The sequence below is a fragment of the Geotrypetes seraphini genome, chromosome 14 (genome assembly GCF_902459505.1).
Source record: "Geotrypetes seraphini chromosome 14, aGeoSer1.1, whole genome shotgun sequence".
Classification (NCBI taxonomy): Eukaryota; Metazoa; Chordata; class Amphibia; order Gymnophiona; family Dermophiidae; genus Geotrypetes; species Geotrypetes seraphini.
Genome location: NC_047097.1, coordinates 60,641,268 through 60,667,005, shown reverse-complemented (window position 1 = coordinate 60,667,005; position 25,738 = coordinate 60,641,268). Strand labels below are relative to the sequence as shown.

Sequence of the window (25,738 nt, the reverse complement as noted above, 5' to 3'; positions counted from 1 at the left end):
TGAGAACGTAAGAATAGTATTACTGGGTCAGACCAATGGTCCATCAAGCCCAGTAGCCCGTTCTCACGGTGGCCAATCCAGGTCACTAGTACTTGGCCAAAACCCAAGGAGTGGCAACATTCCAGAATCCCAGAGAGTAGCATAAAGATTCTAGAATCCCAAAGAGTAGCAACATGCCATGCTACTGATCCAGGACAAGCAGTGGCTTCCCCATGTCTTTCTCAATAACAGACTATGGACTTTTCCTCCATGAACTTGTCCAAACCTTTACTAAAACCAGCTACGCTATCCGCTCTTACCACAACCTCTGGCAATGCTTGTTCCAGAGCTTAACTATTCTCTGAGTGGAAAAAAAAAAGTCCTCCTATTGGTTTTAAAAGTATTCCCCTGTAACTTCATCGAGTGTCCCCTAGTCTTTGCTCCTATGGCACCATCACCACAACCACCAATCTTAGGGAACAATGCAATAAAAGTGCATAAGACTTTGCGCACAGGCTAGCTCAGCTGTTGCACAGACTTTTGTGTACACCCTGTGAAGAAATGAGCTTTGCAGCGGGCTAGCTGTGCACAGTCGCTGGTAGCCATTAGCACAAAGCACATCTAAATCCATGATGATGAAGCTGTTAGCTATTCTGCACAGATGCAAAGAAGGCAGATCACAGTGCCGGGGCTTTAACACAAGGTCTGAGGAGTAAATGTTTAGCTCGCTCTGCGGTAGCGTTAAAAATAATTTCATGCCTGGTTTTTCTCTTTACTGCGGACGATACAAAACTATTTAGTGGAGCTGGGACTAAAGAGGAATGCGAAGAATTGCAAAGGGACTTGAACAAATTGGGGGAATGGGCGGCGAGATGGCAGATGAAGTTCAACGTTGAGAAATGTAAAGTATTGCATGTTGGAAACAGAAACCCGAGGTACAACTATACGATGGGAGGGATATTATTGAATGAGAGCAACCAAGAAAGGGACTTGGGGGTAATGGTGGACATGACAATGAAGCCGACGGCACAGTGCGCAACAGCCGCTAAGAAAGCAAATAGAATGCTAGGCATAATCAAGAAGGGTATTACAACAAGGACAAAAGAAGTTATCCTGCCATTGTATCGGGCGATGGTGCGCCCGCATCTGGAATACTGCGTCCAATATTGGTCTCCGTACCTTAGGAAGGATATGGCGTTACTCGAGAGGGTTCAGAGGAGAGCGACACGCTTGATGAAATGGATGGAAAACCTCTCATACGCTGAGAGATTGGAGAAACTGGGTCTCTTTTCCCTGGAGAAGAGGAGACTTAGAGGGGATATGATAGAGACTTACAAGATCATGAAGGGCGTAAAGAGAGTAGAGAGGGAGAGAAAGGGAGACAGAGAGAAATAGAGAGAGAGAGAGAAAGAGAGAGAGAGAGAGAGATAGAAAGAGAGAGAGAGAAAGAGAGAGAGAGAGAGAGATTGGAGAAACTGGGTCTCTTTTCCCTGGAGAAGAGGAGACTTAGAGGGGATATGATAGAGACTTATAAGATCATGAAGGGCATAGAGAGAGTAGAGAAGGACAGATTCTTCAAACTTTCGAAAAATAAAAGAACAAGAGGACACTTGGAAAAGTTGAAAGGGGACAGATTTAAAACGAATGCTAGGAAGTTCTTCTTTACCCAACGAGTGGTGGACACCTGGAATGCGCTTCCAGAGGGAGTAATAGGGCAGAGTACAGTACAGGGGTTTAAGAAAGGATTGGACAATTTCCTGCTGGAAAAGGGGATAGAGGGGTATAAATAGAGGATTACTGCACAGGTCCTGGACCTGTTGGGCCGCCGCGTGAGCGGACTGCTGGGCATGATGGACCTCAGGTCTGACCCAGCAGAGGCATTGCTTATGTTCTTATGTTCATAAGGACCTGCAACTTTTCTTTTGGCTTCCATTAAGAGGGATAAAAAAAAGAGGTGAAGGGAAGTGTGCTGAACAAAGAGTAACATGCTGAAATGTTGACAAATGGATATTGGCATGCAAGGGACTGCATGTGCATGTTTAGGCTGTTGTGTGTGCAAATATTGGTATTTGATGTTTCCATTATATGCTCTGATGTATGTGCATGAAATATGAAGAATACCGATACAATTATTTTGTATGCAAGAGAGTTTGCACTAGTGCAGACCTGTGTGTACATGCATCCGGTGTGCTTTGCCATGTTAGTGCACTTTTGTTTTTGTTTTTTTTTTTTTGCATGCAACCTATTTTGCATGCACCTACTTACAGCTTTGTGGAGCAAAATTCATGCACTGAGCTTTTAATGCAAGGCTCTAACACAGTGGTCTCCAACTCAAACCCTTTGCAGGGCCACATTTTGGATCTGTAGGTACTTGGAGGGCCTCAGAAAAAAATAGTTAATGTCTTATTAAAGAAATGACAATTTTGCATGAAGTAAAACTCTTTATAGTTTATAAATCTTTCCTTTTGGCCAAGTCTTAATAATAATATTGTCTTTTATAGCTAAAGAGACATACGATCAAGAAACTGTTTTATTTTACTTTTGTGATTATGATAAACTTACTGAGGGCCTCAAAATAGTACCTGGCGGGTTGCATGTGGCCCCCAGGCTGCGAATTTGAGACCACTGTTCTAACACCAGGCATCATTCCTACCAGCAGCAAAGAACAGTTCTCTACTTCAGCCTGCAGGGAACAGGAGGCAAAGAATGGGCCCGAGATAGAACAGAGAAAAGACGAAAAGAAAGCCAATGTTCTCCCTAAATCAGTCCCTCTCTTTGGTCATCCAGGTATAGGAGAGCAGGGATGAACCGTAGAGCAGAAATTATATGCTGCTTCCTAATCCAGTTCCTCCCGTTTTGATAGCTTGCAAGTAGTCCATAAGGAGTTAAAAATCGGTGGCTTCTATTTTTCAGGCCTGGCCAGTTCCATCAATGCAGCTCAGAGACAGTTCTGGTGGCAGTGACAGATTTGGCAGGGCAATACAATCAGTCATGTCCTTGATTAACAAGAAACTCTTTCTGTGATTGCTATAAACATCTCTCTGCAACCTGTCATGTCCTTAAGCTACCATGATTGCCCAATGCAATGTCTAATATAATTTACTGTAAATGTCTACTGTAATCTACTATGAATGTCCTTTTGTAGCCCGTTCTGAGCTCACGGGAGGACGGGATAGAAATCTAAATAAATAAATAGACAAACGGAAGCGCTTCTTGTACTGCTGGAAGTAGCTTCGCCTTTTTGTCACCTTGAATCACTGCATTCTACTAGCTTCGTTACCCTTTTTAGGTATAGCGGAAACAGTTTGGAAACGGTTTTATTATTAAGAGGAAAGGCGGTACAGGAAAGGAATGAGCCCAACTGGAGTCCAGTCAAGAGTGCAATGCCACAGGGATCACCATTATCTGTCTTGCTATTCTTTGCAACCCCTGGTAACTCCGTTAGAAGGGAGGAAATGTAATGTAATGTAATGTAATGTGAAGATGATCTTTAGAATGTCTAAATGCCATCCGAAATTTGACCTTGTTGAGTTTAACTTTGTACCGCATCGTGATCGTCAACTTCTGTTCATTGTGGGATTCACCGAAACGTACGATTTGACCAGAGCTGCCTAGAATTTTCCACACAAAAATCAGTATTTAGAAGTATAATGTTCAGTTGTGTGGTTCTAGAGTCTGTTATTGAGACAGACATGGGGGAAGCCACTGCTTGCCCTGGATCGGTAGCATGGAATGTTGTTACTCTTTGGGGTTCTAGAATTTTGCTACTCTTTGGGGATTCTGCATGGAATGTTGCTACTCTTTGGGGTTCCGGAATCTTGCTTACTCTGAGATAATGGAATGTTGCTACTCCTTGGGTTTTGGCCAGGTACTAGGGACCTGGATTGGCCACCGTGAGAAAGGGCTACTGGACTTGATGGACCATTGGTTTGACCCAGTAAGGCTATTCTTATGCTCTTATGACTGAATTTAATTATCCAAAGTTCAGGTGAAGGGATACAGGATAAGCAGTTACTTGACGGAGAAAATGCAAAGAAGCGTGGTGGGGAGAGAACATGGAAGTTACAAGGCAAGGGGTGTTGTGGGGAAGAACAACAGAAAAGCGGGAGAAAGAGTGGTAAGGGAGAAAAGGGACATACTGAGCAGGAGGAGACAGAGAGGAGGGTACTATATTCAAGCTGATGCCACCAGTGGAACAGCTACACCTCCACTGCCAAAGGAGAGAGAGTGCGTTGCTCAAGTGAACTGGTAAGTCTAAACTGGGGAAGGGAGGAGAGCATAATTCTAAATATCCCGCTGTGGGTACAGATATTCACTGGCTCTGACACTAATGACGACAGTGTGTCGAGCTCCATTCTCATGGAGATGATGCGGTATATAAACTTAAGGTTTAGATTAGATTAGATTTAAGCTCAGTTAATCCTGGACTCACCCGGATATGAACGGACACCCTCTCACAGGGGTAACTATAGGCTAAATCTGGCAGAGCTGCCCCAAGAGGAAATGACCGAGCTTGGGCGTTTCCCACTCTCTCACCTCTGCTTCTTCACCAGCACGACCAGCATTGCCGGGATCCTTTGCAGCTGCGGCTGGGGAGGGTGGTGTGTCCTCTTGGCTCTCCATCTCACTAATGGACCTCATCACTGACCAGAGGTTAATCCTGTGCCGGCGTGGTGTGACAGGTGTCGGTACAGACAAGGATAATTTAGACGGCACCTGCGACTCCCTGAGTTTTGGACTTGAGAGATGACCACTGACTTCCTCTGCCAGAGAATCATCAGAGTTGCTTCCCATTTCATCTGGCCCTTGGATACGGACATCTACTGGAGAAGGGCTGTTGGGTGGCCCCTGGGAGAAGATAAGGGACACATCAGGGACATTCTCAGATGATTCTGTAAAGGAGTCCAATTCTTCCAGGACATCCTTCAATGGCTGGAAACAATAAGGGGGAGACTCAAGGGACTCATCTTCCTCCTCCTCATCTTCCTCCTCTTCATCTTCTTCCTCTTCAGGGCTGGGCTGGTCATACCAAATGGTTCCTTCAGTCTGAAGGTCATCTTCCAATTGTTTAATTACCCTGTCGGTCACATCCCCGGGGCTCTCCAACTGGTTGTAATCAATTTTTCGCTCCCAGAGGTGGCTATGACGTTGTTTGCTACAGAAAAACCATAGAAGATGGAGAAGTGATTAATGCTTGAACAAGGTAATGTGTGTGGGGAGGGGGGGGGGGGAACGGTGGCGACATCTCTCACTTCCTTGCACGTCACTAACAACATCAGGTCCAGTAGGGCCCAATCCTGTACAGGTTCCACTACCAAGTGCTGGAAGAGTTCTCTCTGTAGAGAATCCAGGATCTCCTTACTTCTAGAAGACCCACAAAAGGGACACTCCACTCAACATCCAGCAAATTAAAATCATCTATTAGCAGCACTTCCCCTTTCTCAGCTATATTTTATTCTGTACACCTCTTTTGTCTGTGAAGGAAGCCTGTAAACCACATCAATGTAAACACATTTTCCATTCCCTTCTTCTGCCCCATATAGTATCTTGCTCTGTCGTCTCTCGCAGGCACTGCCTGGGGTACCTATGATCTCCCTTCTGCTCTGACAACTGCAAAGAATGCCATTTAAATGCCAAAAATTCCAGCACCAATGAGTATCGGCACATGTACGATGGCACTCAAACGGCATGCCCCCAATTATCGATTACCTACTGCATCCTTTCACCTACTCCATCTCCCTCTTACCTAGCATCCAGAATTCCCTGGTAGATGAGGAGCTGCTTCATGAAGCCAGGATTGGGGTGGACAATGGGACGTTTTTCCTTCACATAGCGCAGAGCCTCCTCCAGAGTCCAGCCATACTGTTTCATGGCATATGCAATGACGGTGGAGGCCGAGCGACTCACCCCCATCTTACAGTGCACCAGGACCTTCGAGTGCAACTTCCTAGGATGAGAGGTAGCACCAGTCAGACAACCTGAACCATGCAAGTGTGTCAGCCAGAGAGGAAGATACTTTTGTTAGTAAACCCAATCAATAATTACCTCTTCAGAGTTTTGGGCTAGTTGAGAGGGGTGTTGGCTAATGATTCAGGTTTAAGAGATTTTTGTGTGCAGCTCATTCAGCAACTTCAGAGGGCATCTATGGTATATCAGAAAGTAAAGTCTGAAGTCCATGAACACGTGTTCTATAACATAAGTGATTAGTGACTGTGTGTTCTCTTGCGTTTAAGGGGATCTTTTGGGCACATTTACTCCTGACGAAGCTTCTAATGCAGTGAAACGGGGACGCTCCGTAGAGAAATATAGTTCCCAGTGGCCACCCATCAACTCCAAGCTAAAGCTAAGTACAGTAAAACCTTGGATTGCAAGTAACTTGGTTTGCAAGTGTTTTATAAGACAAGCAAAACATTTGATTAAATTTTGATATACAAGCAAAGTCTTGCAATACAAGCACATACAGTATACACACATCACAACTGAGCCAATGGTTCTTCTCTCTCTGACGCTGCGGGAGTGTAGTGACTGTTCTAAACGAGCAAAGTCTTGCAATACAAGTACGTATAGTATTTTGTATTAAAGTTTTTGGGTTGTGGAACGAATCGTCTGAGTTTCCATTATTTCTTAAGGGGAAATTCGCTTTGATTTACGAGCGTTTTGGATTACAAGCATTGCTTCTGGAACGAATTATGCTCCCAAACCAAGGTTTGACTGTAATAGTTTACTGTCAATAATTAGAGAAAATTGCTGTATGGCAAAAAAAAAATAAAAGCAAATAAGATAGATAAAGCCACATATGTGCAGCGGATTGTTTGAATGCTAATGATAGCTCACTTCAGGGTAACCGGACATTAACATTCTAACATCAGGCATCCGTGAGCCCTTGAAGCCTTTTTCCCCCCGCAGTAATAATACTGACAAGATCACAAGAGACTAACAACAACCACTAGAATTCCCACACTTTGATAAATATTGGTCTATAACGTAACATAAATCTTTATTTATATACCGCGATAGCCTTTCAGTTCAAGGCGGTTTACAGGAAAAATGTACCTTTCCTTTTATTTTTCCTATAATTTTTCACAGAGCATTTGTATATTTTACGTTCTTGTAAACCGTGCCGAGCTCCACATCCGTGGAGATGATGCGGTATATAAACTTAAGGTTTAGTTTAGTATATGTGCGATTTTAATTGTCTATATTTGTGTGTTTTCTGTGGGTATGTATCCCTAACGCAGGCCTAATACCAAAACATGGCCAGCAAGCCAGGAAGAGCTATGAATACTTCTGCTCAGTCTTCACTCGAGAAGCGCCGGGGCTCGGCCCTCAGCTACAGACAAAGGTTGGCCCAGTTGACCCATTTAGTAACTTTGAGTTTACGCCCAGCAGTGTCTACGGTGAGCTGTCAAAGCTCAAGGTTAACAAAGCAATGGGGCCGGACAACCTGCACCCCAGGGTGCTTAGGGAGCTGAGTGATGTCTTGGCGGAGCCACTGTCCGCGCTCTTCAACCTCTCCCTTAGTACAGGCAGCGTCCCGTTGGACTGGAGGACGGCTAACATCATTCCACTCCACAAGAAAGGCTCTAAGATGGAGACAGCAAACTACAGACCAGTGAGTCTAACATCGATAGTGAGTAAACTAATGGAAACTCTAATCAAACACCAATTGGATAAGATCCTGGATGAGGAGAATCTACGGGATCCCCGACAACATGGATTTACTAAGGGGAGATCATGCCAATCTAACCTGATCAGCTTCTTTGACTGGGTGACGGGGAAGCTGGATATTGGGGAGTCCCTGGACATCGTGTACCTGGACTTTAGCAAAGCATTCGATAGCGTACCACACCGCAGGTTGCTGAGCAAGATGAGTTCTATAGGATTAGGTGACACATTGACGAAATGGGTTGGGAGCTGGCTTGGAGGTAGGCTCCAAAGGGTGGTGGTGAACGGCACCCCCTCCGAAATGACGGAGGTGATTAGTGGAATACCACAGGGCTCAGTCTTGGGCCCAATCCTATTCAACATCTTTATAAGAGACTTGGCAGAAGGGCTTCGAGGTAAAATAACATTATTCGCCGATGACGCCAAACTGAGTAATGTAGTGGGCAAATGCACAACAGACAAAGATTCAATGCCCGACAACATGATGCACGACCTACTCCTACTGGAGCGATGGTCTAGGACATGGCAACTCAACTTCAATGCCAAAAAATGCAAAGTTATGCACCTGGGCAGCCAAAATCCATGCAAGTCTTATACCCTTAATGGCGAGATCCTAGCAAAAACGGTAGCAGAACGAGACTTGGGGGTAATCGTCAGTGAGGACATGAAGTCTGCCAATCAAGTGGAGCAGGCTTCGTCCAAGGCAAGACAAATCATGGGCTGCATACGAAGGGGTTTCATCAGTCGTAAGGCGGAAGTCATTATGCCATTGTATAGATCCATGGTGAGGCCCCACCTGGAATACTGTGTGCAATTCTGGAGGCCGCATTATCGCAAGGATGTGCTGAGACTGGAGTCGGTGCAAAGAATGGCCACCCGGATGGTCTCGGGACTCAAGGATCTTCCATACAAAAAACGGCTTGACAAATTACAGCTATACTCGCTCGAGGAGCGCAGAGAGAGAGGAGACATGATCGAGACGTTCAAGTATCTTACGGGCCGCATCGAGGCGGAGGAAGATATCTTCTTTTTCAAGGGTCCCACGACAACAAGAGGGCATCCGTCGAAAATCAGGGGCGGGAAACTACGAGGTGACACCAGGAAATTCTTTTTCACTGAAAGAGTGGTTGATCGCTGGAATGGTCTTCCACTACAGGTGATTGAGGCCAGCAGCGTGCCTGATTTTAAGGCCAAATGGGATCGGCACATGGGATCTATTCACAGGGCAAAGGTAGGGGAGGGACATTAGGGTGGGCAGACTAGATGGGCTGTGGGCCCTTATCTGCCGTCTATTTCTATGTTTCTATGTAAGTGCCAGTCACTTCTCTCCATCACCAGCTCAGCATCATCTGCAATGTGTTAAGAGCAATGCATTATGGGAGCCTCCCCAGAGTACTGTTCTGTCTCTCCTAATGGGCCTCGTGTCTAAGCCAACTCACCGGGCATTGCTAATGAAGTGATATGTTTCTTTCCAGTGCTGCAGGAGATCTGTTTTCTCCTCGTCGTACACTCGAATATTCAGGTACTTCAACGACTCGGGAAAGAAGTTGTCAATCTCTCGTGTCACATTCAGAATATATCCCACCCTAAAACATAGAACAGAAAGCAATTTGTGGTGGGTTTTTTAATGCCTATGGGGTCTATCAGAAACTGCACTGGTTGGCAATAGAGGCAAGAGTGATTTTTAAGTTTGACTGTATCTGTTTCAAGGCTCTCAGTGGGTTATTACCCAGTTATCTCATGGATCATTTTATATTTGCCAACAGATTTTGGGAACAGCATTATAAATTGATTCTCCGCTTGTATATTTCTCCTAAGCGAGTTCATTTAGCAGGGCTTCGCCCCTCTGCTTCTAGTCATCGCTGCACCGCCCCTGAAGCTAACTTAGGCCACATGTTTTGGACTTGTCCTTCTGTTCAATCCTTTTGGGACTCTATCTTTCTTTTTGTCGACTGTGCCTGGAACATTACTGTTCAGCGTTCTATACTGGTGTTGTTTGGTGTTTCTCCTCATTTTCATCCTCGTAGACCTGGAGCGACTGCTTTTCTACGGTGGGCTGTTTTGATTGCTATTAAGTGTATCTTGATTAAGTGGATGGACATGGAGGCTCCGGACTACTCCCTTTGGCGATGTCGCATGATCCCACTTCTGATGTGGGAGCGCTGAGGAGTACAGGACATCTCTTCCCTGCATGGACGGGCTTTTCAAAGGACTTGGGAACCCTTTTGGAATACAATGACATCGACTGCCCGGAGCCGATTATTGAATTGTTAGCATTGTCTCTTTGTATCTGGGGTTTTGTCCTTTGTATTTCTGCTTCTATAGCTATTTGTATATATATATATATATATATATATATTTTTTTTTTTCTCTTGGGCCCTCTCATAGGAATGGCCTGGTAAGAGGACTTAGGGAAGGGGTTGGGCGGGGGGAGGGGACTTGGGGGGTGAAGGTAGGTTCTCTTTGTATTTAATGTGGAGCAGATTTTGCTGTCTTTTGGGTATCTGTTTTTGCTGTTTTTCTTGATGCTCAATAAAAACATATTTGACAATATTTGCCAACAGAAAACATCTATGTGATCTTTGGCTCTTTGATTTTCCTTCTGTAAAAGGATGTGTGTATAAACGCTTCTTTAGTAAGATCTTAGCGTATCAGGCAGCATTACGGGATAAAGAAATTAGTATGTATCTTTCTATTTCTACTTCTTTTTTTGGTATTTAGAAAATTTTTGAAGACTGATTTATTTAGGTAAATATTTTAATTAATTAACTGTGTTTATAATATGTATTCGTGTATTTTAATTTTTGTTAACCGCACAGAACTGCGAGGTAGCTGCGGTATAAAATAAATTTTGTTACGTTATGTTACCCTGCTATACCTTTCACCTGTCTCTGTAGGGTGGAAGTTGGGATCTGAGGCTTTTTCCTCCTCATTTTTCATTTTCTTGCTCTGTTTCTCTAGGCACTTGTTGTAGCATCCCTGTATTAGTGTTTGTGATAAACGTATGAACCTGTTTTGTTTCTGATGACAAGTAGACGTGTGTTTGGTTATATCATTTATTAATCATATTTGCTATACCACTGGCTCGATCAGGCAGGTCAATGCGGATTACACACGAAAGTTTAATTGTAGAAAGAAACGCCATTAAAAACAGGACAGCATACAATTATTCCAAAGACCGGCGGGGTAATCAGAGGAAGGGAAAAGGAAGCCAGAAACAAACCTGCTACTCAGGTGGGGAAAATACTATTGGCCAATTCAAAAATTAAGTCTTGAAGTGAGTCTTGAACTTAAGGAATGAACCTTCCTCTGGTCTGATAGGCCAGGAGACCTTTCCATAGCTTCAGAGACACAAAGAAGAATGCAGAACTTCTTGTAGATTTGTATTTAGCCCTACTGGACGATGACAAAACCAAGTGGTAAGAGTCGAGAAAACGAAAGGTATGACTTTGGAGTGTAAGAGATAACCAAATTTGCTAAATAGGCACCCAAGTGATATGTTTTGAATGTAAGACAAAGAATCTTAAATTCAATCCAAAAATTAACTGGTAACCAATGAAGGGAACATAGGAGGGGTATAGTGATTGGTCCTTTTTGCTCGAAAAAGTAGGCTTTGGTAATGCGAGTGTACAGTTACAGTAATTTAGCCTGGAAATGAGAAAAGTCTATATCAGAAAATGAAGGGTTGACGTGGACAATAGATTAGAAGGGTTTGGAGTTTCTGAAGGGTGAAAAAACTCAGTCATAACAGATAAGAGATTTGACTTTGGAATGACAGATCTGAATCAAAAAGAATTAATAAAAAATGGATGGCTCAGGGGCTGGGACAACAATAGTGTTTTACCTCAATTTTCTAGTTCCAGGGTAAAAGGCAGTGAAAAAAACCTTGCTGAGGATGGGGCTGGCATGAGCTTACCCATTCCGCAGAAGTTCCTCCAAATTTGAGGCATTCCACTCCGAACCCTAGACACAAGAAATGAAACTGCAGTACATTAAACCATTCAATACCATTAAACCAGAGTGGAAGAGTACCCTAATCATTGGAGCAGTGGGCTGAGAACCAGGGACGTCACACCTTGTGATCATGAGCAAGTCACTAAGGGACAGGGAAATTCCTAGTATACTTAAATGTAACTCAGACTGATACTGAAAAATGTATAGGCTAAATCCCAAATCCCTTAACTATAACCAAAGTGGATCACTTTCAAAGTTAAATATTTCTTCACTCAACGTGTAATTAAACTCTGGAATTCACTGCCAGAGAATGTGGTGAAAGTAGTTAGCTTAGCAGAGTTTAAAAAGATTTGGACAATTTCCTAAAAGAAAAGTCCATAAGCCATTATTAAGATGAACTTGGAAAAATCAACTCCTTATTTATAGGATAAGCAGAATAAAATCTGCTTTACTATTTTGGGATCTTGCCAGGTACTTGTGATCTGGATTGGCCACTGTTGGAAAGAGGATTCTGAGATTGATGGACTTTCAGTCTGTCCCAATATGGTAATTATGTTCTCCTACTCCGTCATATGAAATTTGTTAAACTAGCCTGCTCTTTCTCAAAGCGTAACAAAACTTGATCCTTTTCGTGGAATCTTTTTGACATGGGGGTGGACCTGAAGGGGGCACTGGAGCTTCCATGATCCCTTGTGGCCTGCTCACGTACCAGATAGAGGTAGTCAAAGATGCGGGATGGCCGATCCATCTGGGCTAAGATCAGCATCATCTCGTTGTCAATAAATTCTTTGTAGTCCTTCAGGTTGCAGTTTGTGTGTTGCTCCAGCTCATTACGGATCTAGAGAAAAAAAAGAGGAAAAAATGAACAGTGGTGGGAAATTTTTTTTTAAAAAAGTGTATGAATATGTTATAAATCTTTACATGGTCAAACTCCCAGTTATTTGCTGGAACAATTTACGCTCCTTAATGTAGAACGTCCACTAAGGACTACCTCAATGTTTGTATTTCCTTCTGTGCGTGGCTGCCTATAGAAATTTCTACATCGTAACGATTGCATACCAGGCAGCCAGTCAGGATTCTGAGTTACGTATCTTGTTTGCTTCCTCAGGCTCCTAATTTGCATATTGAAAACATCTCCATTTGTAAGATTTTTGGGAAATTAATGATTAGGTCACAAATTCTGCAAGTCACTGTTTTGCACAGTCTCTTGCTTATGTAAACCCTTTCCCTGCACTCCTCTAGGGTATAGAGCTGCAGTTTGCCCAGTCTTTCTTCGTATGAGAGACCCTTGAGTCCGGCGACCATCCTAGTGGCCATCCGCTGGACCGACTCAGCTCGAAGCACATATTTCCGGTAATGTGGCCTCCAGAATTGCACACAGTATTCCAGATGAGGTCTCACCATGGTTCTGTAGAGTGGCATTATGAGACCTCATCTGGAATACTGTGTGCAATTCTGGAGGCCACATTACCGGAAAGATGTGCTTCGAGCTGAGTCGGTCCAGCGGATGGCCACTAGGATGGTCGCCGGACTCAAGGGTCTCTCATACGAAGAAAGACTGGGCAAACTGCAGCTCTATACCCTAGAGGAGCGCAGGGAAAGGGGTGACATGATTGAGACATTTAAGTACGTCACAGGTCGTGTCGGGGTGGAAAACGATATATTCTTTCCCAAGGGACCCTCGGTCACAAGGGGGCACCCGCTCAAACTCAGAGGAGGGAAATTTAGTGGTGACACCAGGAAGTATTTCTTCACAGAAAGGGTGGTAGATCACTGGAACAAACTTCCAGTGCAGGTGATCAAGGCCACCAGCGTGCTCGACTTTAAGAATAAATGGGACATCCACGTGGGATCCCTACGAGGGTCGAGTTAAGGAACCAGGTCACTAGCACTCAGACTTAATGGGGTGGGTCAATAGAGTGGGCAGACTTGATGGGCTGTAGCCCTTTTCTGCCGTCATCTTTCTATGTTTCTATGTTTCTATGATCTGGAAGGTTTTGCAGTCTATAAATGCACTGTAATGTAATGTATGACAGAGGAAGAGAAGCTGCAAACAGAGAGAGAAACAAAAAGTAAGCGGAAGCGAAAGAAAACCAAAACGAATGAATTGTAAAACAGGGAGAAAGAAAGGTTGCTCTCCACTGCAAGCGTGTGCAACCTGTGGCCCCCCACCACTGAATTTCATGCAGATCGCAAGACCATCATTTTCCAGAGTTTTGTTCTCAGTGGAACCATTGAAGGATACAACAGACAACTGTTTGGAAATAATAATAATAAAATCATTTATTTATATACCACATCAACCAGTAAACACCGGGAACTTACAATCACGAAAAGCCATCATACAATCAATGTACAGCATTTAAAACAAATAAGTTTTCATCCATCGCCTAAAAGCCATATAAGAACCTGAATGTAAAAAAACAATCCAACAGTTCCTCCTAAAGTATAGGATAACAGACCATTCTGGTAATAATTTATGTCCATTCAGTCATAATACTGAGTTTTGTTGGCAGTGATTAATATGGCATTTGTTAATTTTTTGTGTGTGGCCCTTTAGGGTTGACATTCATGAGGCCTTCTGTGTGACCCTTTAGGGTTGACATTCATGAGGCCTTCTGTGCGGCCCTTTAGGGTTGACATTCATGCGGCCTTCTGTGAGGCCCTTTAGGGTTGACATTCACGAGGCCTTCTGTGCGGCCCTTTAGGGTTGACATTCACGAGGCCTTCTGTGCGGCCCTTTAGGGTTGACATTCACGAGGCCTTCTGTGCGGCCCTTTAGGGTTGACATTCACGAGGCCTTCTGTGCGGCCCTTTAGGGTTGACATTCACGAGGCCTTCTGTGCGACCCTTTAGGGTTGACATTCACAAGGCCTTCTGTGCGACCCTTTAGGGTTGACATTCACGAGGCCTTCTGTGTGGCCCTTTAGGGTTGACATTCATGAGGCCTTCTGTGTGGCCCTTTAGGGTTGACATTCATGAGGCCTTCTGTGTGGCCCTTTAGGGTCGACATTCATGCAGCCTTCTGTATATAAAGGTTGTCCATGCCTGCTCCACTGCCCTTTGGAAAAGGAAAGTGGTTAAATTTCAATTCCAAATCCACTCACCTCTTTGGAGGTGATGTTTTCCAGGTCTTTGGTCATCATAATCTCTCGGAGCTTAGCCTTGATCATGCGCTCAGTGAGCTCGCCTTCTGTTGGCCTGTGCAGAACGACAATAATGGCAGATTAAATATGGTCGAGTCCTCCTTCTCAGAACCACACTTAAAGAGACAGGAGGGGCCAAAGGAGTATACTGACTGGTCAGAGAACAAGGCAGGAGAGTCGGGCCGCACCGACTCCAGGTCAGACATAGCCTGCCACTCATTGATGCAGCTCTGATCAGAGGCGATGGCATTCTCGTAGAACTGGGCCCAGGCCAGAGCACTGCCACCTGGGAAGTGGTTGTTGAGGAAGGCAGATTCACAGGCCTTGTGTAACACCTGCATCATGGACCTGTGGGAAAGAGAGAAAAGAGATACAGACCAGACACACCCTCCTTTCATTCTCTCTCTCCCCTCCATTTATTCCCCTTGATTTTCTTCCATCTGCCACTTTATCCTCCCAGTTTAGTGGCTCAGCAGACTCCAGGTGATGTGAATGGAAGGAGTATGGTGGGAAGAGGCCTGTCCTGGCCTAGAGAAACAGCAACTAAATCATCCAATCCATCAGCCAATTAGAGGCCAGAAGGAAGTGAACAGGAAGGTTTTGGAAACTGCAGAGTTCACAACTCACCACATGGTCTGCACAGAGATAGGTTTGAAAATCCGAGTTTCGCCAGCTGAAGTCACACTGAACCCACTAAAATAACAAAGGAGAAGAAATTAGGAACAGGATTTCTAAATCAAGTTACTTCTCAAAGGTAAGGAGTTTTCATTATAAGCTTGAGATTGAAATTTTCAACTTATCTAAGTTGATGGGGGAGAATAAGCTCCCTTGGACATATTCTAACATATGTAACAACAAAATGTAACAGGAGACAAACAGGACTTTGAATTTTCAATAAACAAATTTTAAATATAAACAGATATAAAACAGAACATATACAATATTTGGATAGCAGTTCAAAACCAGCAAATTGTAAGAATTAACCACAATGTATATGATTTCGTTATAATGGACTCGCTTATAACGGAATATCAACTATAGCGGACGAGGTCCGCTGGTCCTGGTCGTGCGTTTTATGAACATGCAGAAAAACACTGCATATAGCGGACTCGCATATAACGGAATTTCACATATAACTGACAAATAATTTGGTCCCCAGAGCTGCTTTTAACTGTAGTTTTGTTCGGCTATAATGGACATGCAGATTATTTTTCTTTCCAGTACAGTACGATATAATGCTTTAGAACATATTTTAGTGTTCTGGATTTGCAATCATTTCATTCCATACCAATGTTTGCTGAGTTTTGTTATTGATGTTGCTGATATGTTTGTGCAGTGACTGTTGTTCATTGATTGCACGTTGTTTCAAGTTGCCCTAAATAAAGTTTTTAAAAAAAATACAACTCTGGATATAACAGACTGTTTTGCCTGGTCCCTTGAAGTCCTTTATAACGAGATTACACGGTATAAAAGGTTGAGCCTCAGCAACATTTAAAGTGAAAGGAGATGGGACTTGATATACTGCCTTTCTGTGGTTACCATCAAAGCAGTTTACATTTTATATACAGGTATTTATTTTGTAATTGGGACAATGGAGAGTTAAGTGACTTGCCCAGAATCACAAGGAGCTAAAGTGGGAATCAAACTCGGGTCCTCTGGTACTCAGGCCACTGTATAACCATTAGGCTACTCCTTTGGGAGCCTATGGCTTGGCTGCCCTGGGTAGGTCTGCTCTTGCTATCAGAAGCTAAGCAGGGTCAGGCCTGGCTAATACCTGGATGGGGGGGACCAGGCAGCAGCAACATAGTGGAAGAAGAAGGCAATGGTAAGCCACTCCTGTACTCTGCCTTAAAACACCACAGGGAAGATTCCTCACTGTGAATGCAGCCATGGGTTAGTGGTCAACTTAAAGGCATACACACATACCTTTGGGAAATGTTTCACTTCTAATGGTTAGTGAGGATCATTCCAAATATATACTCTGATGCAAAGCTAACATGATTTAATTACTTTTTTATACTAGGGCTGTACCAAATATTCATATCCATTCAGCCCCAAATACATTATTCATATTTGGCCAATAGTGATTTAAATTTGAATATGAATAATCTGGTGCTTTACTGTGCTATACCCTACTGAAATAAACACTTGCCATCTGATATTCCGCATTATTTAACCAGTAAATAGTGTTTGGCCAGCTAACTGCTAATACTCAGCAGGAGACAGTCAGCTATATCAGCTGAATATTTCCAGTTAGCAACTAAAACATAGCCAGCTATATTGCACAATAACCGCCAATATTGAGCGCTGACCGGCAAAGTTTAGTGGCCAAATCGGGCGAACAGGCCTATCTTTGGCTGCTATAAACTTAACCGACCAGTACTGAATGTTGACAGCCAGTTAAATTTATACCACTCAAAAAAAAACCCCAGGATATTCAATCAATCCTGGTCACCAGAAATGACCTAGCTTTGAATATCCGGGCCTAGCACCGACTGTGGGAGTTAGCCAGGCTGCTTCCCCCAGTCTGAATATTGGCTCCTTGATCTTTAATTTCACATTGCTTCATTTATTATGTTCATTATTCGTATTCGGCCAAATAGTAAAATGTGCTATATGATACAGCTCTTATTTAAACATCAAACTTCTCTCTAAAGTGATTTTTAGAAATACTATGACCAGTAATCTTTGTTGGAGGAGGAGGTCAATGACCCTTACTGCCCAGTGGGGGGCCTTGTATCCATGGCAGTCTGTCCCTGCTTCCACACCAGTATGAAGATAATACCACTGAACAACTAGAAATAATCAGCAATGACCAATTACATAGCAGACTTTGTTAAGTCATTAAATAATAACAGGACTTTATTAAAAAGGCTTTCTCATTTTCAAATAGGGAGTAAGATCCAAAATGATTGAACTGACATATATCGCTAAAACAGAACAGCACCGTCTAGTGGCCTTATGGTAGATTTCATTCTTCTTCAAGTTTTAACTTATGACTGTTATATATGCCAACAAAGAGCCCCTTCAAGTTAGCTCTGTGCTCCACAGGTGATATCTATTATATGTTATAAGGAAATGCCCAGGAATGACAACAAATGGAGACAAACCTTAGTCCCTTCAAAATAACTCTTATTGTAAAATAAAGATACCCTGAATAAAACTAGAATGCATGGTTAAAACAATTCTGCATTTAATACTGGAAATCATAGATCAGAAAGAAGATTAAAAAACTGGTTTAGAATTAACAATATCAGAGAAGTGGTAGTGCTGGCGGGAGAAAGAAACAGCAGGATTTTAAAACTAAGGTGATCTGTGCCAGAAATGTGAGCTATAAATAGAGTACACTTGATTAATCCGCCTTTTCAACAAAGCACGGAGTACAGATACAAAAAATACATTACAGAAATCTGGAAATCTAATCTAAACAGAATGATCCACAAAGAGCAGTGATAATTCAGCTCAAAGATCAAACTAACGATGGATTTTAGCAATACCTGTGCCAAACCACCCTCCTGTGAACCTTTGACTCCCCTTTGCACCGGATCTTTGCTCCAGCAACACGAGTGTCAAGACTGCAGTGAACACGGGGACTAAGCCTGTGCTCAGGAGCCCCACACGAGTGACAGACTACCAACGGGGAGAGACACTGTAGACCCAGGCTTAATTCCCATACTAACTGCAATCTGAGTGACAGTCTGGAGGGACTGAAGAGATGGTTTCATAGGTGAGGGGCAGGATTGATCATCTGCCGGGTGGCGAGAAATTTGCCACCCCCAGTAATACTGGCATCCTAGGGACAGGCCTAACAGGTCTGTACATAAATCTAGGCCCGAGTATTAAATTTTTGGAATGTTACTGAAAGCCGAGTTCATTTTGATAAGGACCACTTCAAAGTAGTACCAAACCTTTGGCCTAGTGAAAAGACAAATGAAACGGAACACTTGAGCTCTGAACATTAGGTGAATATTACATGAGAGAGAGAAACGTGTCAGTTTCCAGCTGAGAGAAGAATGAGCATTTCATAATGTCTAATTTCTTTTTTTTGTTTGTTTTTTTAGCCTTTCAGTGTGGTTTATGTCTACTAACGACTGGCAGGACTCCTTGCAAAATCAGCAAAGACACCACTGTGTGCTCTTAAATTCCCTGACTTTTCAGCTGAACAGAACTGCCCTGGCCTTTTTCCCTACAGAAAAAAAACCCATGAAAAGGGACTTCTAAATCTTGTGATCATCATGCATTAAAAATCTGACGGAAATTGAAAGAGCAGTTCAAAAATGATTATGGACGGACAGACAGACACTCACACACAATCATCTTATAGGGTCAGTTTTCCTATAAGAAATGCTAATAAAAAGCAGAGGCCCAACCAAGAAGAAGCTTCTGGAGTCAGCAAAAAGAAACAAAAGCAGCATTTATGGGACAGAGAGCTGGGAAATCTTAAGTGAATCACTTTGCCACACAAACTTTTTTTTTCTGATCTGTATCAGCCACAAAATCTAATATGTAACTTGCATCTAACTTGAGTGCAAAGAAGGAAAATCATGGGGATGGCAACCTTCTAAACTATTTGCCCACGTGAACTGGCCCTCTGGTCTGGAAATGACCTTTGCTCAGCACAGCCTGCACTTGTGGCCACTTTCGGAGAAGGCAGTTCCCAGAGATGTGTTTAGATTGGAGCAGGAAAAGTCCACAATTAGACTGACCATTCGAGGGGGTGCTGAAAAGTTCTCAGCCCAACCAAGAGGTGAATATGGTTCAATCAACCATCTGAAACAATGTCAAAATATAGAATTTGTTTCTGCAAATTGGCATTTAACAAAATAAGATAACCCTCTTTTTCAGCTACAGTGGCAAAATAATGCTCAGAATTTAGGAAGTTGGTTGGTGGGGCTGAGAAATTTTCAGCACCCCCTTATATGTATAGGACAATGAAGCCATTGTGACATCACTGAGGCTGCCTCTTATTGGTGGAATTGGGCATTATGACATCACAATTTCAGCTCTGGTTACCATAAATTGAAAGTCTTCATGCTACGAGGGGGGTGCTGAAAAGTTCTCAGCCCAACCAACCAGCTTTCTAAATCCTGAGAAGAGTGTTGTCTTATTTCATTAAGGGCCAATTTGCAGAAACAAAATTCTATGCTTTGAAATTGTTTCTGCTCATTGTTTGAACCATATCCACGTCATTCTCTTCGTGGTTGGGCTGAGAACTTTTCAGCAAAGTTTTAGCAATTCCCCCAATCCTGTAGTTGTCCTGTTTGTCTTGATTCGATGGTAAACTCTGTCAAGCAGAGACTGACTCTCTCTTATGTAGAGGGTATCAGGTTGCTCAGAAAGGGAATTTTGTAGCATCTTGGAATACAAATGTTCTCTGTGATCTTATTAAATCAATTTCTCAAAAGAGGAAAAGCCATAAGCTCCAGAGGGACTGGGTGGAACTGGTTTTCTCTGCAGTGGGATACATTGTAACAAAGGCAAAAGAGCCATTCTGTTGCTCAGAACCTGACTAGCTGCATGCTAACTGCTGTCCCTACACAGAAAGTTGCCAAAGATCCTATTATTGCCTCTGGTCATTATAAGAACATAAGAAGTGCAATACTGGGACATACTGAAGGTTCATGAAGCCCGGTATCCTGTTTCCAACAGTGGCCAACCCAGGTCCCAAGTACCTGGCAGAAACCCAAAGAGTAGCAACATTCCAGAGCTGAGATTGTGATGTCATAAAGCCTCATTCAACCAATGCCTAAGAGCCAACCTCAGCAGTGATGTCACAATGGCTTGACTGTCCCATACTTAAGAACATAAGAATTGCCCTACTGGGACAGACTGAAGATGTGGCTCACTGGTAGAGCTGCTGCCTCTGCACCCAGAGGTTGTGAGATCAAATCCCAGTGCTGCTCCTTGTGACCCTGGGCAAGTCACTTAATCCTCCAGTGCCCACCACATTGAATGTCAGCTTTGAAATGCCAAAGTATACAAGTCCCCATTCCCTTTCATCAAGCCCAGTATCCTGTTTCCAACAGTGGCCAACCCAGGTCCCAAGTACCTGGCAGAAACCCAAAGAGTAGCAACATTCCAGAGCTGAGATTGTGATGTTTCCAAGTTTCCAAGTTTATTGGTTTTTAATATCCCGACCATCAAACAATTGTCTGGCCGGTTTACAATAAAATTATAAAAAAAAAAAAAGCATTAAAAGTAGCAGTATGTGCAAAAAGATGTCTTAAGTTAAACATAAATGACAAAGACTTGACGAACTGGAGTGTGAGGGCAGTAACAGCGGAAGGGGAAAAAGTTACATTGTATAGATGAAAAGGAGAGAGTGGGGGGGAGGATTGAACAAAAGGGAGGGGAACATTAAGATAATGAAAGTTTGCTGACCGAAGGAAGAGAGAGAAGATGCTTTTAGGTTTGATTAAAAGCATCTCGAAATAAGAAAGTCTTTAGATTGATCTTGAATTTGACTAGTTGTTGTTCGTCGCGGAGGTATTGTGGAAGTGAGTTCCATAAGGTAGGGGCTGTTATAGCGAAGTTTGTTTTGCGTGTATAATAAAAATCTTTGAGAGATGGAATATAGAGAAGTTTTTGGTCTGATGATCTTAATGTACGGGTGGAACTTTGAGGAATAAGAAGTTTATCGAGGAATGTAGGTTGATGTAAGAGTTTGATTTTGAAAGTGAGTAGAATAATTTTGTAAGTGATACGATAAGAAATTGGAAGCCAGTGGGCTTCCTTTAAGAGAGGAGTGACATGATCGTATTTGGTTTTTTTGTAGATAAGTTTTATTGCGGTATTTTGTATCAGTTGAAGGCGTCGTAATTCTTTTTGTGGAAGGCCATTGAGGAGCGAGTTGCAGTAGTCTAAGTGAGAGATTACTAAAGAGTGGGTTAATATAGTAATAGAGTCAGTATTTAGAATGGATATTAATGATCTGATGATGCGAAGTTTATAGAAGCAGACTTTTACTACGGAGCTAATATGTTCGTGAAAAGAGAGATCTCTATCAATGATAACGCCAAGTAGTTTAATTTTAGTTTCCATGTGTAGTGGGACAGATTTGATAGAGATAGTTCCTGGTAATGATTCAGATTTTTTGATCGGGAGTAGTAGCCCACAAGATTTGTCAATGTTAAGTGAAAGTTTATTTGTGTATAGCCATTCGTTTATGATATCCAGTTTATTATTTATGTCTTTTATGTCAGAGGTGTTAGTGATATTAATAGGGTGAAGAAGTTGAATATCGTCTGCATAGGCAAAAATGGTGAATCCTATCGATTCATAAATGATGTCATAAAGCCTCATTCAACCAATGCCTAAGAGCCAACCTCAGCAGTGATGTCACAATGGCTTGACTGTCCTATATGTAAGAACATAAGAATTGCCATACTGGGACAGACTGAAGGTCCACCAAGCCCAGTATTCTGTTTGCAACAGTGGCCAACCCAGGTCCCAAGCACCTAGCTAGATCCCAAGCAGCAGAAAGCATTTCTAATGGCACTTGAAGTCCTGTGCCACCAGACAGCATTTTGATTACTTTATTGCTTACTCATTTCCTCAGAAAACCAGGAACAGTGAAACTCATTAAAGAATACTAGACAAAGTACAGGCCTGTACCTAATCTAAGAACCTATGATACCTAATGTAATATATAAGCAAAGGCAGAGAAGGAGGGGGCACACAGAGGTCACAGAACTGGATTTTCACAGAACCTTTTGTTAATGTGGGGAAGTAACTGAAGGAGACGCCAGCAGAATGGAACATCTAAGCAAAACAGCTTTAGCTCTCTGAGCTAAACTAAAGAGTCATTAGAGGGGCAAAATACTCCTACCATTAATAATCAGATGTACACAGAACTGTAAAATACTGTTCCAAGAGCAATTTTTAAATTGCTGTAACAGGTACATCTGTGTAAAAAAACAGCATTTGAAGATTGCCACCTCAGTGCAAGTGACAGTATGCACAAGGTCACTGCTGGAAACAGGAGACTGGGCTTGATGGACCATTGATCTGTCCCAGTATGGCTATTCTTATGTTCGTCAAGTATAGGACAGTCAAGCCAATGTGACATCACTGATTAAGTTGGCTCTTAGGCATTGGTGGAATGAGACTTTATGACATAACAATCTTCACTCTGAAATGTTGCTACTATTTGGGTTTCTGCCAAGTACTTAGGACCTGGATTAGCCACTGTTGGAAACAGGATACTGGGCTTGATGGACCTTTGTTCTGTTCGCCAAGTATAGGACAGTCAAGCCATTGTGAGATCACTGATGAAGTTGGCTCTTAGACACTGGTGGAATAAGGAATTATGACATCACAATCTAAGCTCTGGAATGTTGCTATTTGGGTTTCTGCCAGATACTGTAATCTAGACTGGCCACTGTTGGAGACAGGATACAGGGCTAGTTGACCATCAGTCTGACCCAGTATGGCTATTCTTTTGTTCTTTAATTAACATAGTAACATAGTAGATGACGGCAGATAAAGACCCGAATGGTCCATCCAGTCTGCCCAACCTGATTCAATTTAAATTTTTTATTTTTTCTTCTTCTTAGCTATTTCTGGGCGAGAATCCAAAGCTTTACCCGGTACTTTGCTTGGGTTCCAACTGCCGAAATCTCTGTTAAGACTTACTCCAGCCCATCTACACCCTCCCAGCCACCGAAGCCCTCCCCAGCCCATCCTCCACCAAACGGCCATACACAGACACAGACCGTGCAAGTCTGCCCAGTAACTGGCCTAGTTCAATCTTTAATATTATTTTCTGATTCTAAATCTTCTGTGTTCATCCCACGCTTCTTTGAACTCAGTCACAGTTTTACTCTCCACCACCTCTCTCGGGAGCGCATTCCAGGCATCCACCACCCTCTCCGTAAAGTAGAATTTCCTAACATTGCCCCTGAATCTACCACCCCTCAACCTCAAATTATGTCCTCTGGTTTTACCATTTTCCTTTCTCTGGAAAAGATTTTGCTCTACGTTAATACCTTTTAAGTATTTGAACGTCTGAATCATATCTCCCCTGTCTCTCCTTTCCTCTAGGGTATACATATTCAGGGCTTCCAGTCTCTCCTCTTACGTCTTCTGGCGCAAGCCTCCTATCATTTTCGTCGCCCTCCTCTGGACCGCCTCAAGTCTTCACCTATTTGCCTGCCTAATTGATTCCTTTCACTCATTGACTGGAGAATTAGATCAGAGGCATTTACAGGGTATAATCTACTTGGATTTCAGTGAGGCTTTTGATACTATTCCAGCCTAGGGGTAAATCCCAAGGAAGCAAACTGGATATACAGCACAGGCTAGCAGTAAATGGAATTTACACCAAGAAAAATGTTACTGGAATTTGTCTTTAAAGACAATGTACTTTTTAAGTGGACTAGAAAAACGTGGAACGATGTAAGAAAGCTTCAGAAGTCTGTCAAGAGTTTAAGTTCTGTGGCCAAGATTAGTAGGCATTAAGAGAACATTTTTAGAAGCTATTTAAGAAGGTACATACCAACTTCTCCAGTAGTCTGGCTGAAAATTGTCCAGCCCCATACCCAGGTAAGAGTATATGTGGGGACCGACATAAATAACTTTACTCAAATGAAAGGTAGGCCGGCAAATAGGGCACATTGATTCCAGTTTCAAATCTACACACATTAGTAGCCACAATAATACACAGACAAATGTCTGAGGATATCTTTTCCTAGCGCAAATTTCCAAGAAAAAGTAGGCTCGTACCTTACTTTTGACAACTGACACAGTCAGGTTGTCCGTGATGCAAAAAGTGTAGTAATGCATTTGGGCCCAGAAACCTCAAGGAGCAATGCATGATGTGGTGGGAGGGATGGGCATTAACCATCGCAGAGACACCTTGGGTGATCAACAGTGTGGCAACGTGGAGGTGTCACTAGGGTGCAGAGGAACCAGCAGCTAAAAGGAGGCAATGTTACCTCAGTATGAGTTAATTTAGAAAAGCTGTGAAAATGAGAGAAAGAAGCCACAAACACCAGGGCTTCAGGAAAAAAAAAACAAAAAACCCCAAACCTTCTTCAAATATTTACCATCTTAAAGAGATTATATTATATAAAAGAAATTCAGCAAATATTTAGAAAGTCTCTCAAAAAGCTTGGGAAAGGTATATGTGAATGGTAAGAAGCAAAACAGGACAAAGGATGCCACATTTTGAGCAGGTATTAATATTTTAGGAAAGGACCAAACTTGCAGACAGTTAATCATTAGAAAACTGGAGATTAAATATTAAGTGGATTTACTAAAAATAAATTAAAAACTGGTTTAAGAGATATTTGGCGCATTGAGATTAAGCATGAAATTACTGCATCTCAATAGCCACGAATTTGGTCTTGGAGGATGAAATGTACGTTGTCGGCATCTATGAGACAAACTTGGTTTTTTCTGTTGCATAGAGCGTTGTGGACCCCTGTTAGGTTACAAAAATTAGATAGCTCTTTGTCTAACAGATGTTGGCATTGTCATCTAGAAGCAGGAACTTTAGATCATTTATTGTTTCATTGCCCATTTATTATGAATTTTTGGAAATCAATTTGGGACCAAATTAATAATTTATTAGATAACCCAGTGGCATTATCTTATGATACTGTGATATTTGGTATGGAAATGAGAGCAAAAAGTCAGATTTCTGCGAACAACAATAAATTGCTACTACTAATGACTGGGGTTGCCATTCAGCAAATTACATATAATTGGAAGGATTGGAAGAGATTAAATTATAACTTTTGGTGGAATTCTTTATGCCATATCTATAAAATGGAAAGATTTATTGCATTACAAAGGGGATACTTTAAGAAATTTCAGGATGTGTGGAAACCATTAACAAAATATTGTAAGGATTAAGTAAAATTATTTCCCTTTTAATTATCAGTTCAGGATATAGGGAGGGGGGTATTTTTATTATTACATATATTATATAATAATGGAAGATATGGATGGGAGGGATGGGAAAGGGGAAGGGATAAAATTTATATAATGTA

At 42.4% G+C, this 25,738-nt stretch overlaps 1 protein-coding gene across 2 annotated transcripts in view; it reads right to left on the bottom strand.

Moving 5' to 3' along the window:
- SSH3 (slingshot protein phosphatase 3) overlaps positions 1-25,738 on the bottom strand; it is a 105,018-nt gene that overhangs the window by 6,300 nt on the left and 72,980 nt on the right. Inside the window, exons 6-13 of one of the 2 annotated variants that reach the window (XM_033920342.1) lie at positions 15,372-15,437; positions 14,898-15,092; positions 14,706-14,799; positions 12,308-12,436; positions 11,561-11,607; positions 9,084-9,230; positions 5,726-5,926; positions 4,516-5,134 (exon numbers count right to left, since the gene is read on the bottom strand). In XM_033920342.1, the coding sequence (XP_033776233.1) occupies positions 4,516-5,134; positions 5,726-5,926; positions 9,084-9,230; positions 11,561-11,607; positions 12,308-12,436; positions 14,706-14,799; positions 14,898-15,092; positions 15,372-15,437 (1,498 nt within the window). The remainder of the gene's footprint in view (positions 1-4,515; positions 5,135-5,725; positions 5,927-9,083; positions 9,231-11,560; positions 11,608-12,307; positions 12,437-14,705; positions 14,800-14,897; positions 15,093-15,371; positions 15,438-25,738) is intronic. The other variant, XM_033920344.1, reaches the window with a different exon arrangement.